Source organism: Cervus canadensis, chromosome 8 (genome assembly GCF_019320065.1).
Source record: "Cervus canadensis isolate Bull #8, Minnesota chromosome 8, ASM1932006v1, whole genome shotgun sequence".
Classification (NCBI taxonomy): Eukaryota; Metazoa; Chordata; class Mammalia; order Artiodactyla; family Cervidae; genus Cervus; species Cervus canadensis.
The window spans coordinates 67,413,144-67,429,233 of NC_057393.1; the positions used below are offsets into that span (position 1 = coordinate 67,413,144).

Genomic DNA, 16,090 nt, shown 5'->3' on the forward strand with positions numbered 1-16,090 from the left:
GTACATTATTTACCAGTAACTCCTACTGCACTGTTTATCTTTTTCCTACTGATTTGAGTAAAGCTCTTTGACAACAATAGTAACTGAGAGTTATATGCGTTGCAAATATTCTTTCCAATTTGGCATTTGTCTTTTTAATGGTATACTTTCTGTCATATGGAAACTCTACATTTATGTCAACAAATGTATCAATATTTTCCTATGGCTTCTGGGTTTTAGGTCATGTTTTGAAAGACATTCCTCAGTTCAGAAATATAAATGTTTGCTCATGCTTTGTTCCCTAATTTTATGGCTGCATATTTTATATCTAAGTATTTGTTCATTTGAAATTTATTCTGATTTCTAAACTGTTTGTAGTTGTCTCAGCATCATTTTCTGAACAATCTATCTTCTTTTTCTATTGGGAAGTGAAGTCTTTATCATGGACCAAATTTCAAGATGCATTTAGCTTTATTTCTGTTCTGTTTGTTCTTTTAATTGCTCTGCTTCTACAATATGTTTTACTATCTAGTAGAAGAACTACACCTCTCCTTCCTATGCCCCTTTCTCTATTTTTCAAAAAGTTTCTGAAACCCTTACAAGATTTTTTTCCAAACGAAACTGGAGATTGTTTCGTTGAACTCCTAACTGCCCACCCCACAATTCACTGGTATTAGAATCATGTTAAAATTATGGATGATAGATTTATTTGTAGATTAATTTGCTGATTAATATTATGTCCTTCTATACAAGAACAAGGGCTTCCCTGGTGGATCAGATAGTAAAGAATCTGCCTGCAATGCTGGAGACCTGGGTTCGATCCTTGGGTCAGGAAGATCCCGTGGAAAAGGAAATGACAACTTGCTCTAGTATTCTTGCCTGGGAAATCCCATGGACAGAGAAGCCTTGCAAGCTACAGTCCATGAGGTTGCAAAAGAGCTGGACACAACTTAGGGACTAAACAACAATATAAGAAAAAGGGAAACAAACTTTACGTTGCTTTCTAAAATCTCTTCCCTTAATTCAAGGCCAGGGAAGAGAGGGAGCCAGGTGGATCCCTATGTCTTCTTCTCCCTTCCTTTCTCCTGCCTGTATGTGTGTACGGTAAAGCAACATGGACAAACCAAAGTTTCTGGCTGGAGAGAAACTTCCCTCTTGGCTGACCTCTCAAAGAGGGTCAGTCATGGATCGGTCCAGAGCCTGCTTCAATCCACCTCCCCCAACCCAAGTCAGAGCTGACTATCTTTTCAACAGGACTTGGTGCTAGTAAACACTTACTCACGCTGGGGAGAGGAGAGAAGAGAGCCTTGCTTTGTGCAGCATTTGCCGATTTCTGGAAATCTGTGATTCTGTAAATACTCCCATCACAGCCCATTTTAAGCCTTCCAGCCAGCCCCGCACCTGCAGCCTCTTCTAAACATGCTCAGTGCTGGAGCAGGAAGGATCAGGGGAGCTCTGTAAACCGCAAGTCTGGTCATGTCCCCCCTTAGCAGAACATAACCCAACGGATAAAGTCCCAACTCCTGGACATCATGTCCTTCACAATTGGGTCCTCGCCCAACGTGACAATCTCCTTCTCACCATCCTTGCTCTTGTTTTGTTGTAGAAGAAACTTTCCTGGGACATCCCTGGTGGTTAAGAATCCACCTTACAATGCAGGGGACTTGGTTTCAATACTTTGTTGGGGAACTAAGAATCCATATGCCACGGAGCAACTAAGCCTGCGTGCTGCAACTACTGAGCCCACGGGCCCCAGTTAGAGCCTGTGTGCTGCAATGAAAGACTCTGCGTGGCACAGCTAAGACTCGACACAGCCAAATAAATAAATAATTTTTTAAAAAGAACTTTGCCCATTTCTCCAGTAGTTTACAGGAATTGTACCTGCCTTGGAAGTTCTACTCCTCCTTGATCACAGTTTAGTTACCTCTTCCTCCTGGAAGTCCTCCTTGCCTGCCTTCACCCCAGGTCAGGTGCCTCTCTCCGTGTCCCTAATTGTCCCCAGCTAAGCACCGACCATCTGGACTATAATCACTATAGGGTGGTTTCTCTCTGCCAAAGGGTAAGTGGGCTGCAGTCAGGTTTTCATCGTCTACATGGGATCTAGGATGCAGGAGGTGCATGACAAATATTAATGGAATGAATAAATAAAGACACATCCAGCAGGTGTATCAACCTGGTTGTAGGGTGTCTCATTGTGAGTGAGGGCTGGAACTTTAGAGGGCTCTTCCTTGCCTCTGAAGAAAAGCTAGGGGCTCTGGGAAGGAACAAGCTCCCTTTGAGACGGTGGGCTTTCCTAACCTGGCTAATGACCTTTCCAGTACCTGCGGGGCCAGCCAGTGTCTCAGAGTCCCAGCCTCGAGCTCAGCTTAATGGGGCCCGCTGTTCCGGCATCTTGAACCATCCTTCACCAAAGTGCATGGAGGTCCCCTCTTTGCAAAGACCATTTCTAAAGCTCCAAGAGAGGAGGCAGGTGAACCCTAGAGCAGCAAGGCTGGTTCTCATTAGCAGTGTATATTTGAGACCCTTCCTGGCTGAGTGGAAAGCCATATGTTCCCCATCATCCCCGGTCACAGAGGGCTTGCCCACTTGACCTCTGCCCCTTGACTGCATTGGTCCCTTGGTCTTCTGGGTCCCGTACTCTCACTAGCTCCAGGGGGCTTGCTGAGAGGAGATGCAGGGGCTGCCCTGGTGTCTAGTGAGCACTCAGTGGGGGTGGGCCCCGCCATCTCTGTGATGGTCACACACACAGGCCAAAGTCAGAGGGCCCTGGGCTTGGTCAAGCCTTCTAGTGCCATAAAGCCTCTCTTAACACCAACCCAGCACTCACAGGGAGGGCTTTTTCCGCAAGGTAAATATCCTTCTTAAACAGTTGAACTTAAAACGTGAAAGGGGGTGTTGGGGAAACGATGTTGGCATTGGAATGAGACCGACTGGGCCCAAACCAAGCTCCAGCACTGAGGAGCCAGGTGACCACAGGCCAGCGAAGCACCTTTCTTTCCCTCTCTGGGAAATGGGCTGGCAGGGCCTGCCTCACAGTTTTCCTGGGGGCTGAAGGAGACCAGCACATACATGGTCTTTCAGTTTAGGACCCAGCATGTCTCTAGGTGTCTATGAGAGGGAAGCAGTCGCTATTACCAGAAATAGAAAGTACTTCTCACCCCTGGAACCAAGTCCAGTGTGGTGGTTATATTTATGCACGCTGAGCCAGAAGCAGGGCGGAAGGTGGAGGGGGTGGTGTAGCTAAAGCAGACCCTGCCCTCTGACTGTATTCTCTGGATGTGGGGTCTTTTCAACCACCTCTACGTAGCCTGCTGAAAGCTGCAGCTAAGAGGGTGTGAGGACCAGCCTGATCCACACAAATGGAGCATCGTGTCAGATGGGGAGGCAGGCAGAGGTGGTGGCCAAGGGGTAGGGCCCGTACTCTGTTACTCCCCTGTGCTCCTAACAGGCCCACCCCAGGATTGGTCCTTGCCTTTGGAACCTAGGGCACTGTCTTTCTCTGTGACTTTCCCATCTCCTGACTTGCCCTCCAGCTGCATACCGCCTTTGTTGGGAATACCCAATACATGAGGGGGCTTATAGTCTGTTGTGAGAGTGGCCACATGAGCCCAGAAGCACAGGTGATGGGAACTCTGTGGCCGGGTGGTCTGCTTCAGCAGCAGAGCTCAGAGGGCAGACTCTGAGCACACAGCCCAGCTGAGTGTCATATCCTAGCAAGGCCCCACTCATGTGTATGAGTGCAAGTCACTCAATTTCTCTGGGCCTCGATTTTCTCATCTATAAAATGGGTGTGCTTATAGTACCTCCCTGTGAGGTTCTCATAAGGGTTAAGCGAGCTGCTATGTGTAAAGGTCTCAGGATCCTGCCTGCCATAGAGTAAGTGCAAAGTGTCAATCTTTAGCCCTACTGTGTGGTCTGAGCCATGGAAACCTGTTGAAAGGCCTGTCTGTGCAGCCCAGGACCCTTCAATCCCTGCCTCCAGCCCAGGCTCCTGACCGGCCAGCCCTGCCAGCCCCACTCTATCCTTTGGCTCCCCCTGCTAAAATTCCTGGGCTCTCCCCCTCTGCTCCCTGCTCTCACCATAGCCCCTCCCTGACTGCACAGCCACAAGGGTCCCCTCCCTTGGACAGAGCTTAGTAATTTGCTCTCTGACCCCTCTCCTTAGTCTGTGGGTAGGAGACTCATGCTTGCCATTGAACGCAGGGGGATAAGTTAGAGGGCTTCATCCACCCACTGGGTGAGGCTCTGGGGAATCTGAGGCTAGGCCTCCGCATCCCTTCCCCCCTCCCATGCATGGTCAGTCAGCAAAAGAGCCCAGTGGAGCGTAGAGACTGCAGCCCATTGCTATGGGGGAAGCCCTGGGGCCAGGGGTCCTGGGTTCTAATCCTTCTCTATCTACGGGACCCCAGCCAAGCCCCTTCCCCTCCCTGTGCCTCAGTTTCCCCTTCTGAGAGGTCCCTTCTGCTCTGACAATTGGAGATTTGATTGAAGCCCCGTGGGCCAGACACTCTTTGAGAAAAACAGACAGTCCTCCTTCCCACAGTCACGGTATCTTCCCGCAGCATCACCCGAGCCCCCCTTTTGGTCCCTAAGGAACTGTCCTGGAGGGGAAGCCTCTCTCAATTTTCCCAAGCCCCTGGCCACTGGGCAGAGGGTACTGGGACCCAGCACCGAGCACATAAAAGAGCTTTTGTGGGCGAGTGATGGGCAGGCTTTGCTAAGACCAGGAGTGGGAGCTTGGGTCAGGAAACCAGGCCTCTGGGGTAGCTGCTCCCTGGGCTTCTGGAAACAAGTCTTGTCCCCTGGAAAGCTGGAGCATCAGGCCTCCCCACCCCAAGCAGAGCCAGCACTTCCTCCCTCTGCCTATAAACAGCAGGGCCACCTCACAGCTGTTGTCATTTCGTGGCTAGAGGGTCGGCTTTCAACCTTCCCAAGAGGGTGTAACTGAGGCAGATTTAGGCTACTTTCTTTAACATCGACAGCAGCACTGAGGCCTGGCCGGGCTGACCGCATCCCATATGGTGGGCATCACACCCAGACGCACAGCCAGGACTTGCGTACCCCGCTCCCCACTCAGCCCTTCTCATTAACTCACCCATCCATCCATCCCAAAGAAAGGCAAAAACCACTTACAGGGGGGCCGCGGGGACCAATGATGGACATGCCGGCATCTCCTGGGGCGCCCTGTGGGGGAGAGAAAGAGGGAGGAGGGGGAGAGGGAGGGGAGGGGAGAAGGGAGGAACAGAAAGGAGAAGCTGGCAGGTGGGGAAGGCAGAGAGGGCGAGGGGGGACCCCAAGACCCAGAGACCACAGGACAAGGGGCAGAAAATGTGGAGGAAGATGAAGGGCTCACAGGAGAGGGGATGAGAAGAGGATGAACGGAACATTCCAGAAGGATCAAGAAGGGCAGTGGGGAAGCAGGAAGAAACGAGAGAGGAGATACAAGTAAGAGCACATGATCGGGGACCAGAGAAAGAGGGCGGCGGGCCCCCGGGCCGGGAAGCGGGGAGCGGGGAGAAGAGGATGCCGAGCGGGGATGGGGAAGAGGGAGGTGCCGGGGGTGGGGGGAGACAGGGAAGAAGGGAGACTCAGCTCAGCCACGGCTGCTCAGGCCCTAGAGGCGTCCCCACAGGGCCCGGCTCGGGAGGCTCCCCAGCCAGATCTCACACCCCCGAGTCTCCTTCCCTAGGCCCCAGTGCCCACGCGGCTGCACCCCGTGACTGCCAGATAGCAGCCCCCTGGATGGAGCTGCTGTAAACAGAGGTGGGGACGAGACATACACTTGCCGTGTGGGCCCCGCAGGCCTGAGCCCAGAGGTTAGGGCTGCCTTGGCCTCCTAGTCCCGGCGTGGAGTGACACAGAGGGGTCCAGCCTGCAGCAGAGTTTTCAGCCCGGAGAGTACGGTGGATGCTGGGCTGGGGGCTCGAAATGCCATGTGGTCCAGCTGCCTTGATAAGTTGTGTGTGTGTGTGTGTGTGTGTGTGTGTGTGTGCTGGAGCTTGGGGAAGTGTGACAGAAGGAGGGTGAAGGCTGTATGGACACAGGTGGGGGTGAGAGGTGATGGTCTGGCAGAAGGATCCTGACGGTGCCCCACTGGAGGACAGCAGGATGCTACTTCCCTCCAGGAGTCCAGAAAATGCCCAGGCCTCAACTGCAGGTCTTTCTCTGCCTCACGGAACCTCTCAGCCCACATATCTCCTTTGTGAACAGGATGCTGAGAGAAACTCTGCTGCACTTACAGGGCAAGGGATGGAAATGCATTTGTAAAATGTTATGCCTCACATGCAGGTGAAGAGTGAATTCAAATTAGTAGCTGTTTATTCCATTGCAATTATATAATTTTTATACAAAGCAACATAGTGTGATGGGTAGGAGCCAGAATGCTTGGGTTTGAAGCCCAGTTCTGCTCCATGCTGGCTGACCTTGGGCTACTTAAGTTCTCTCTGCCTCAGTTTCCTTACCTGTAATGCAGAGATAATAGCGCCTGTCTCATAGGGTGGATGTGAAAATCTCATGAGATAATGGTGTAAAATGCTTAAAAGAATGCCTGGTCTCCGAAGGGGCTAACAAGTGTCTGCTATTGTCCTTATATTGTGATTGTGTCCCCTGTCTTTCTCCTGGGTGGTTTAACCACCTGTGAGGGTGAGACCCAGCCTTTGTTATACTTGGAGGACAGCATAGGACAGTGGTTAGGGACCCACGTCCGACTCGGAGTCAGGCACCCCGGGAATCCTCTCCAGCTCTGTCACTTTTAAAATTTTTTTAAAATTTTTTAATTGTTCAGCCATGCCATGAGGCCTGTGGGATCTTAGTTCCCAGACTAGGGATTGAACCTGTGCCTCCTGCAGTGGAAGCACCAAGTCTTAACCCCTGGACGGCCAGGGAAGCCCCCAGCTCTGTCACTTTCTGCTCTGTGACTCTGGGTCTGTGACCCTGCCTCTCTGTGCTCCAGTTCCCTCTCACATAAATGAGACCACCAAGCCTCCCTGGAAGGGCCACATCACTGTTACCTGGGATGTTACTGTTACAGAGTAAACCGCTTAAAACAGTGCCTGACAGTTTGTGCGTAATACACGGTTGTTGCTGTCGTTACAGTTGTCATTTTTATTTCGGAGATAGGGAGACTGGCAGAAATACATACTGCGGTGTCCACGTGAGGAAGTGTGGAGCTGGGACCAGGAGTCTGCTTCTAGCCCTCTGGTCATCTCTAATCCTGTGGGACCTCGGGCAAGCCCCACACCCACTCGGGGCCTCATCTCGAGAGCCAGCTGGTTAGCTGCACTGCTCTATAATCCCTCAGAGCCCACCCAGTTCCGGGACAGGGCTGTCTCTTCGGCGTCTCGCTTCCTGGGAGACTCCTCTCTATCACCCCCGGAGCCTGTCTGGGTGTTTGCCGGGGGACTCTCTCGGGGGCAGCACAAAGAGAGTGTCCAGGTCTGAGGGGGCAGTGATGGGCTGCAGGTGGGGGTAGAACCAGCCACATACAACGGCAGCTGGTGCTCTCCTCACCTCTGGGAAGGGTGACTGTCTAAGGCCAAAATCAGAGCCAGGAGGCCACATGCAGCCCCCACGGGCTGCAGAGACCCCTCAGCCAGGGAAGTGGGACCTCAGCCAGGGAAGTGGGACCTCAGTCAGGGAAGTGGGACCTCAGCCCACGACTCCTGCCTGATGGGGTGGAGGCTGTTAGGAGACCCGGCCGTGACAGGCTGCGAGGGCAGAGCAGGCCAGGCTGGCATCCTCCACTGGGGCCTGTGCACCAGGAGAGGGGCTGGAGTGGGGGGCTTCCGAAAGCCCCCACGAGTCCAGGGGGTGGAGGCGCCGGTGCAGAGGGGAAAGTGTGGACTCACCTTCTCGCCTGGTTGGCCCTTTCCTCCCTGGGGCGATCACATGCAACATGGGGTGCAGAGAAGAGACAGGGAGGGAGGGAGAGAAAAAAGAAAGGATGAGAGGGAGACACACGCACAAGAAGTCGTGTTAATGGCATGACGACCAAACACAAGAAATCACCGTGAAATAAGAAACAAAACACAGATGCTGACACTCGACAGGTCGCGAGTCTGGCAAGCATAGCTCGTGGCCGGCTGTTGTCTCAGCCCAAAAGCTGGCCCCAGCCAGATAACGAAGAAGGAAATAGTGGCAGGGGCCTTAAGTGGCCCTCTAGACATCTGTGTGTGTGTGTGTGTGTGTGTGACAGAGAGAGAGAGACAGAAAGACAGAGAGCCCACCCAGGCCAGAAACATGTCTGAGGAGCCGTGGCCCCAGCAGCCTGGGTCATCTGAGGAGGGAGTGGGCATGGGAGAGACTTTCTCAAGGACTGTGAGGTGAGGTGGAGTCTAGTCCTTTTGAAGGTCTAGCTGAACACCAAGCACAAAATTGCCAAGTTAGATGCGACAGGAGTCATTAGGGGTGGCCAGGCAAGATGCGAAGAGGAGCACAGACAGAAGGACACACATCTGGGAAGACGGAGGATGCATCCGGGATGCAGAGGGAAGTGGGTCATGGCCAAGGACCCCTGGACCCAGGGTGACCAATCCACCCTCATTCATAGCAGCCAGGGGCGCCACCTTTGGTGAATCACGAGAACATCTCAGGCATATCACACCCACTGGCCACCCCAGTACTTATCAGGCGGCCCATGCCAGGACGCCTACTGAGCAGCCAAATGGGTCCATTGTCACATTTAAAACAGCACAAGCAGCATAAAAGCACCAAGGCGGCTTGAAAATAGCTTTGTGTAGAAGGAAATGGGGAGACCTCCTGTCGTTCTCTCTCCTGCCGCACCGCCCCCCTGCACTGTGGTCAGAACAGGGGTTGAATGGACATTTCCTGGGGGGACACATCCATAGGGCCCAAGAAGGAGGGCATGAGGGGGCAGGCCTGGAGGGGCTGCTTTGCACTCTGCAGGCTTCCCTGTTGGCTGGTGGCTGCCTGCAGGGTAGAGACTCCTGAAGCTTACCTATCAGGAGCAAGGACTTGGGTGTCTTGGGTACCAGACCCAACTCCACCCCAATCTTGGGTAAACTGAGTCTCACCGTGCTCATAGACAAACAGGCTTTCAGAGGTCTGCGGTGGAGAACGAACCTGGCCCAGGCTTTCCCAAAGCGAGCCTCTGAGAAAGGCTGGCTGAATGTCATCCCCCTACTCTACACAGGACCCACTGAAAGCCTAGGGGACTCAGGGTTTGGAGTTAGAGAGCTGACGCCTAGAGAAAGGGTCAGGCAGGAATGCCACAATGCTGTGATCTGGGGAGTGGTGGGAGAACCACACAAAGGGGAGGCCCAGGGCTCCCAGTCTCCCTGTCTTGATGGTTCTCGGGTGGCCCAAGGGAGCTCAAAGCTCTGCGACATTGTCCTGAAGCTCTGGAATGTCCCAGAACCTAGGCCTAGAACTTGGCTTCACCCTAAGGATCAGACCCTCCTTAGAGCTGTGATGCCCATGGAGGGGATTTGGGAGGTGGGAGGCAGGATTCCACTATTAGGGTCAAGAGCACAGATCTAGAGTCAGGTTGCCTGGATTAAAGTCACTGATAATCCACTTCCTGAACCTGTGGCCTTGGGACAGACACTTAACATCTGAGCCTCGGTTTTCTCATCTGAACGATGGTGGTGGACAGCGTGCCTGCCTCATGTAGTTCTTGGGAAGACCGAATGAGCTGATGCGTGGAAGGCCCTGAGCACAAGAGGCAGCACTTTCAAGTGTTAGCTGTGATCTGGTGGCTTTGCGCACTGGGCTCACACCAGGCCAGCCTATGCACACAGGATGCCTGACCCAGGCTTAAGGCCAATCCAGGCCAAGAGGTGATGTGAACAAGGTAAAAGCATGTGTGTGACATGGAAAGATGGCACGGGGTTGGTCAGGGGCACTGGAAACCAGAGTGAAGGTTGAGGCTGGCTCTTGGTGGGGAGTCAGAGGTCAGTCGGGGAGAGTAGCTTGGGCCATGTCCTAGACTTGGGGGGCGGGGGTGTGGTTATCATTGCCTTAGGTGGCCACCAGGTGCTGCCTTTCCAATCCCTAGGAAAAACCCTGGTGCTGGGCCCTCAAAGCCTAGCGCTAATCTTCCCATTTGTGACACAAGCTCCCTATCAAATCTTCCGTTTCACCATCTTATTTTTTCAGCAGGAAACGAAGGTTTTAACCCCCACCTTCCTGGTGAGGATTGGAGGCACTGCCTGGAAGGAAGCCCTGTCTTCATCACTAGCCTCTGTCTAGGGAAGATGCCTCCAGATGCTGGTTACACTGTAGTTTCTGTAGGACACTGTCTGTTCGTGTTTCCTGCCATCTTTCACTGCTCTTGCTGGAGGATGGTTGCAGGAACAGCTATAAATCTGAGGGTGTCTGCCAGTCTCGGGGGGCAGGGGGTGGGTGGGTTAGGGAGTAGAGTGGATGGGAATCCTCGGTAGTGATTGGCAAAGAGCCAATTCGTGCCATTTTTGGATTTTTCCTTTGCCATGGCAGTTCTCTGGAGAGTTAAAGCCATTTTGAAAGATCTGAAGGATTGGAATAAACCATTCCCCTCCTCCTTGAATGTCCTTTCTGCAGCAGCCTTGGGTGGGGAGAAGCGAGAGGTCCAACTGCCTCCTAGCGGGGTGGGGTGGTCTGCAGGCCAGGCCAGCACAGGGAAGCAAGCAACAGCTGCCCGAGCAGGCAGAGATGCTCCAACTCACCATACGTCCAGGCATCCCAATGGCACCTTTGTCCCCCTGATGAAGGAGGCAGAAACAATTAGAGGTGGCCAGAGCCAGGCCAGCATGTGAGGGGCCCCATGGCTAGCTACACCCAAGATCTGGTTTGCCTGGGTGCTTGGGACGATTCCCAGGCATTGTGGGTGAACTTGTCCCTTGAGCCCCACAGACTGTTCGGTCGCATCCTTGTCACGCTCAGCCTTAACGCAGGGAGAGTGAATGGCAGCTCCCATCTGACAGAAGGGTGAATCACTATCCTTGCTCTGTCTCTGCCAGAGCTGCGGAACAGCGCCCATGGTCCCCAGGTCCTCTCCAAGCCCTGTGTCTGCAAAGACTACCAACAGAGTCCTGCCCCTCCTCGCCACCAACCCGGCACCCACAGTGCGCCAAGTGGCTTCAGCCACATCACGAGTTTCAGCTGCTCAGAGCAAACTGCTTTGTTTTGCAGCCAGGGGTTATATCTCCTCATTCTGGAAATCTGCTTATTAAGTTTTACTCCTCACTCTTTTGGTAGAGAATATTTTTTTGCAATCATATATGTGCAGACTCATAAAATCTGGGGTAGGGCTTGGGGTTTGCTGGGAGCCTGGAAGGATGGAAAGTCACAGGAGCTGAAAATCAGACGGTGTTTGTCCCTGTAGGAAAGAGCTGGGTTTGTGGCTTCATCTGAAGGGTGGGCATTTCTGGAGTGATTTTTGTGTCTGCTGACTCCACTTAGGCAAAATGCCCTAAGGGATAATTAGCATCCTAAGATGTACATGGACACATCAGGGAGTAGCAACCAGCTCTGAATTAGGGTCCTGTTACATGTACACTGTCAAGACTGAAGGTGTCTTCAGTAAAGTGTTCAGACTTTGGGAAAGAGTGGCAGGGTTGCAGTGAGGGTTATGAGCATGGATCATAACCATGATCCATGAGCTCCCTGAAGCTCCCTGAGCATCCGGGCCTCCTCCTGGGGCTGCTAAGAGGATGCCAAGAAACGATGGCTCTGGGAATCTAACTCTGGGTGCCTTCACCTGGTGAGTGCCGTGTAAACTGCGCCTACAGGTACCGAGCCCAGCAAGGTTCTGGGGAAGCGATTGTTATAAATATGTGTGTACCTCACACTTTTGGATTTCACAACAAGGGACCAGCATCAGCAGATCTTTCTGTGGGTCACTCCCAGGCCCCTTCATGGGGAAGCCTGAGTAGGGCCGTGACCCTTCCCACTGAGGACACCAGCCCACTGGTCATCGGTTGTGACATCCCAATGGCCCACTTGCTCTTGTGCTTTTGAATGATCTTGCAGGATGTGTGTTTTGGTTTCATTTCTTTTTTTAAAAACTAATGGTCTTTGCAGTCCTGGCCATAAAACACTTGGGTTAGGGATGGGCATGGAGTGGCCGGAGACTGCAAATTCTTGTGTGGCGGCCCCTGCTCTGCAAATTGCCCCCAAATGCTTTTTAAAGGTGGACGTTGTCAGAAAAAAACAAAGTCTGCCCACGTTCCCCCAGTCATCTGATTTTCCCCCCTCCTTGGATTTCATGGGACAGATCGCCCTGTCCTTCTTTGATCCAGGGTTTGTGCTTGCTGGGACAGTTTTCATTTTTCAAAGCTAAACATTCTCCCACATGTATTTCATTAAGAGTCCTTGCTAGATTTGAATTCTAGAAGTTACTGGTTTAGTCAAGAGGTTATAGCACAATTCACATTGAAAGAGGAGTAACTGGGATAGAAAGATGCATAGGAGGCTCTGCAATCCAACTGAGGTGGCCTTCGGGGCAGGGAGAGAGGGCAGCTTGGTGCCAGCCCTGGCTCCCCCTAAACGCCCACCTTGGCCCTCTGGCTGGCTAGAGCATCTCGCCTGAGCCAACAGCTATCCGAGGACCCATGGTATCCAGTACTCCATGCATCAATGCCCCAGGCCACACTCCACAGGGCAATGTCTTTGAAGACTTTAAAGATGGGTCTCAGATGCCCAGTATGGATCACAGAAAACAGCAGTATGAGATGCTATGAGATAACATGGGGCCTTCAACAGGTCTACATCTGAGGCTTGGACAATTAGGCCAGCTATTTGCCCTCTCTATTTCCTCATCTATAAAATGGGTGTGATAGTACTCATTTTATTGAGTTGGTGAACAAATCAAATGTATAAAGAGCTGCCTGGCATGTATTAAGGTCTCAGTGAGAGAAGGCTATGAGTACTATTTCTACTTTTGTCCCAAAGCCCCCATGGTTCCTGGACCCACCTTCTCCAGCACTCAGAAATGATAACTCATGGGGAAAATAAAGTTTTTGAGTCTACTCTTACCAGGGGACAAAGCAGGGACAGTGGCCTTCAATGAAGCTGGTATGCAGGAGGATAACCAGCAAGCCAGGGGGCTGCCTTCCCATCCAGCCCCCCATTATGGGGCCACCAGTGAAGTCAGGTGCAGCCCTCCAGGGGCCTGCATGCTGTCATCTGCCTGCCTGGGGCCCCAGGAAAGGTACCCAGGTGCTTCACCCTCAGCCGTAGGTTAGAGATGCTGAAAAGAGGCCTCCCATCCAGACACACCTGGTGGAAAGCGGCCACCCACCCTCTCCTGTCCTTGGATTGAGGAAGAGCCTGTGAGAGAAAGGCAAAGTGAAAAAGAAATGAAAGGTACTTACCGGGAGGCCGGGTCTTCCAGCAGGACCCTGAAATTAAGGAGGAAAAGTGAAGTTTAGGAAGGTCAGGGTATTGCAATATCTGATAGTTCCAACTAGCCGTATGACCTTGGAGTCCCTTGTGCTCTATGAGCCTCTGTTATTTTATAAACATAAATGAAGACAAGGCCTTAATCACTAAACTTCCTTTCAGTTGTAGCATGCATTCAGTCACTCATTCATTCATTCAGGAAAGCAGTTAGCAGAGGTCTTCTCTGTGCCAGGCCCAGGGTCTGTGCAGGGAACAGAAGACAAAAATGCCTCTTCATAACTATCCCTCAAGGAGCATCAGAGCTCTGGGCCTCACCAGCATGTCCCCTCTCTCTGAGCCTCTGTGCCTCAGGGTCCCTACTCATGTGTTCTGGCCCTGGCCTGGGAAAGGGCCTGAGGGCCTGGGGCTTGGCCCTCCCTGTCCTACCACACAGGAGAAGCCAGACATCATCTCTGGTCCAGCCGGTCTGCCTGGGACACTTCTGGTGGACCTGCCCCATCTGCGCCAATGGACCGTGACCAGGGAGCAGAGGGTGGGAAAGGGTGGGAGCCTCCCTGGTGGGACCCCTTCCCCTCTGTTGGGATGGTGAGGGGAGCAGTGGGACCTCCTTCCTTTGATGCCTCTAACTGGCTTCAGGCCACTCTCTCTATAGGGAATAGGCCCTGAGAGTGAGCAGGAGGCTGGACCCCACCCCATGTGGCTCCAGGAGCCTGTCCTCATTGACCACAGCCATGTCTGTCTCAAACCCTTTATCTGAATAACTCTAGGACTCTTGCCTAGCGCAATTCTGGGTGTAGACTAAAGACTCCCTATGATGGATCTAAAATCCCATTGAAAAGAGGAAAACATTCAACAAAGCATTGATCATAATAGTTATTCTCAGAGTCATATGCACAGGAGGGGGCGCAGGAACGCAGGAGCTTATGAGAAACTCATATGTTTTTCCTTCTGGCCTCCAACTTCCAGAGAGATCTGATACAAGAGGGTGGTGGAGAAACTGCTCTAGGAGCTGCCTGGTGGGATGTCGCGGGGCACCCTGCAGAGGGTGGGAGGACTACCTGGAGAGAGCTTTTGGAGCCAAGCCCCACCCTGGCATGGCCAAGGCCTGGGGTCAGGAGAGACAGGGTCTTGGTAAGGGAGAAGCAGGCTTCAATTAACAGCAGGGCTCTGGGGTCAGCCAGCCCGGCTGTCACTTACTAGTCAGTGACCTCAGGCAAGTCACTTGGCCTCCCTGTATCTCAGTTTCCTCATCCTGTAAATGGGAGAACAATCTCTACCTCTTGGGATCGAATGAGATAATGTATGTAGAGCATATGGCGCAGGGCCGGCAGGGAGCAAGCACTGAGGACCACAGCCCTCGGAAGAGAAGAGGACTGGCTGGGAGGTGTGTGCAGCTAGGCCCCCTCTCTCCTTTCACGGGCACAGCCATCAGCTGTGTTTCTCTCCTTCCAGCCATCCCGCTTTTCCCAGAAACCCACGGCAACACCAGGAGTAGGTCTCAGGGTGCCCACCTGGAGACAAGTCCCTTAGTCCCGGGCTGCTGAGCAAATGCAGGCAGTACCAGGAATAAGGCCCCCTTCCTGGGGCCTTGTTTCTGAGGATGTCTGGGAGGCGGGGTGGGGAGCGGTGACGCCCCCACAGAGAACCGGGCTCAGGGGATGCTGGTTAGCGGCTCCACAGGTAGAGGGTGAGTGTCCACCCCTCTCTGCTGAGTTTTACCCCCAGGGCACTAAAAGGTAAGCTCCCAGGGCCGGCAGCGCACTTTCTATTTTGCTCATGGTTGTGTCCCCAGTGCCGAGGAGTGCTGAGCTTTTAGTAGGTCCTTAATTCATGTTTGTGAACAAATGAACCTGGGAATGCAGCCGCCTTCTTTCCCAGCCCCACAGAAACAGCCTGGGGGCCCCCTGGTGTCCTCCTTGATCCAGAGCTGCAGCGCTGAGCCAGTCCCTCTTCCCGCCACTTCTAAATGCCATCAGGGAGTGTGCCAACGAGGGGCGGCCACCTCCCTCCGCCCCAAGAGGCAGGCGCACCTGTGGAGGGTTCCCAACCTCACGCAGGGGCTCTGAACCAGAGACGGACAGAGGGGCACTTTACTGACCGCTCTGTGTGATGACCACCGACATCACCTGCATGCGGGGGACGTTCTCTAGGGTCTTGGCAGCTTCACCTAACCCTCCCTGCTCCTGGACTCTTGCAACAACTCTGCTTTCCTGTTTGCTTTGTCCACCAGGAAGCTCAAGGCTGAACCCGTGGCTTGTCTGCACAGGATGTTGTGGGGTCATCAGCTTGGATGCCCCTTGTTTTCTTGCCTCTGCTCTCCACACACCCACCCACTGTTTCCTTATCTAGTTTATGAGTCACTCCCAAATGTTTCTTGGAATAATGTAGGATAGAAATAAAATGAAGTAGTAAATTAAGGAATAAAAATACAAAGAATAATAATTTCCTCCTGAAAATCTTTGGGGATCATCTAGGGAAGTCTTCTGTTTCTAGAGTTTAAATGAGTTAACATATTTTACATGGAAAAGTATATACATAATTATACACACATAGAGGTATGTATAATATGTATACATATACACACATAACCATACATATAAGAAAGAAAGAAAGACAGCACTAAGCCATGTCCAACTCTTGTGACCCTATGGACCGTAGCCTGCCAGGCTCCTCTGTCCATGGGATTCTCCAGGCAAGAATATTGGAGTGGGTTGCCATTTCCTTCTCCAGGCCATACATATAATTATGTATATATTCCTTACAACATCTG

The 16,090-nt window shown here is 52.5% G+C and overlaps 1 protein-coding gene across 1 annotated transcript in view; it reads right to left on the reverse strand.

Moving 5' to 3' along the window:
* COL13A1 (collagen type XIII alpha 1 chain) overlaps positions 1–16,090 on the reverse strand; it is a 150,334-nt gene that overhangs the window by 68,986 nt on the left and 65,258 nt on the right. The window contains 4 exon segments of the mRNA XM_043476738.1: positions 5,113–5,163; positions 7,827–7,853; positions 10,644–10,679; positions 13,293–13,319. Of these exon segments, the coding sequence (XP_043332673.1) occupies positions 5,113–5,163; positions 7,827–7,853; positions 10,644–10,679; positions 13,293–13,319 (141 nt within the window).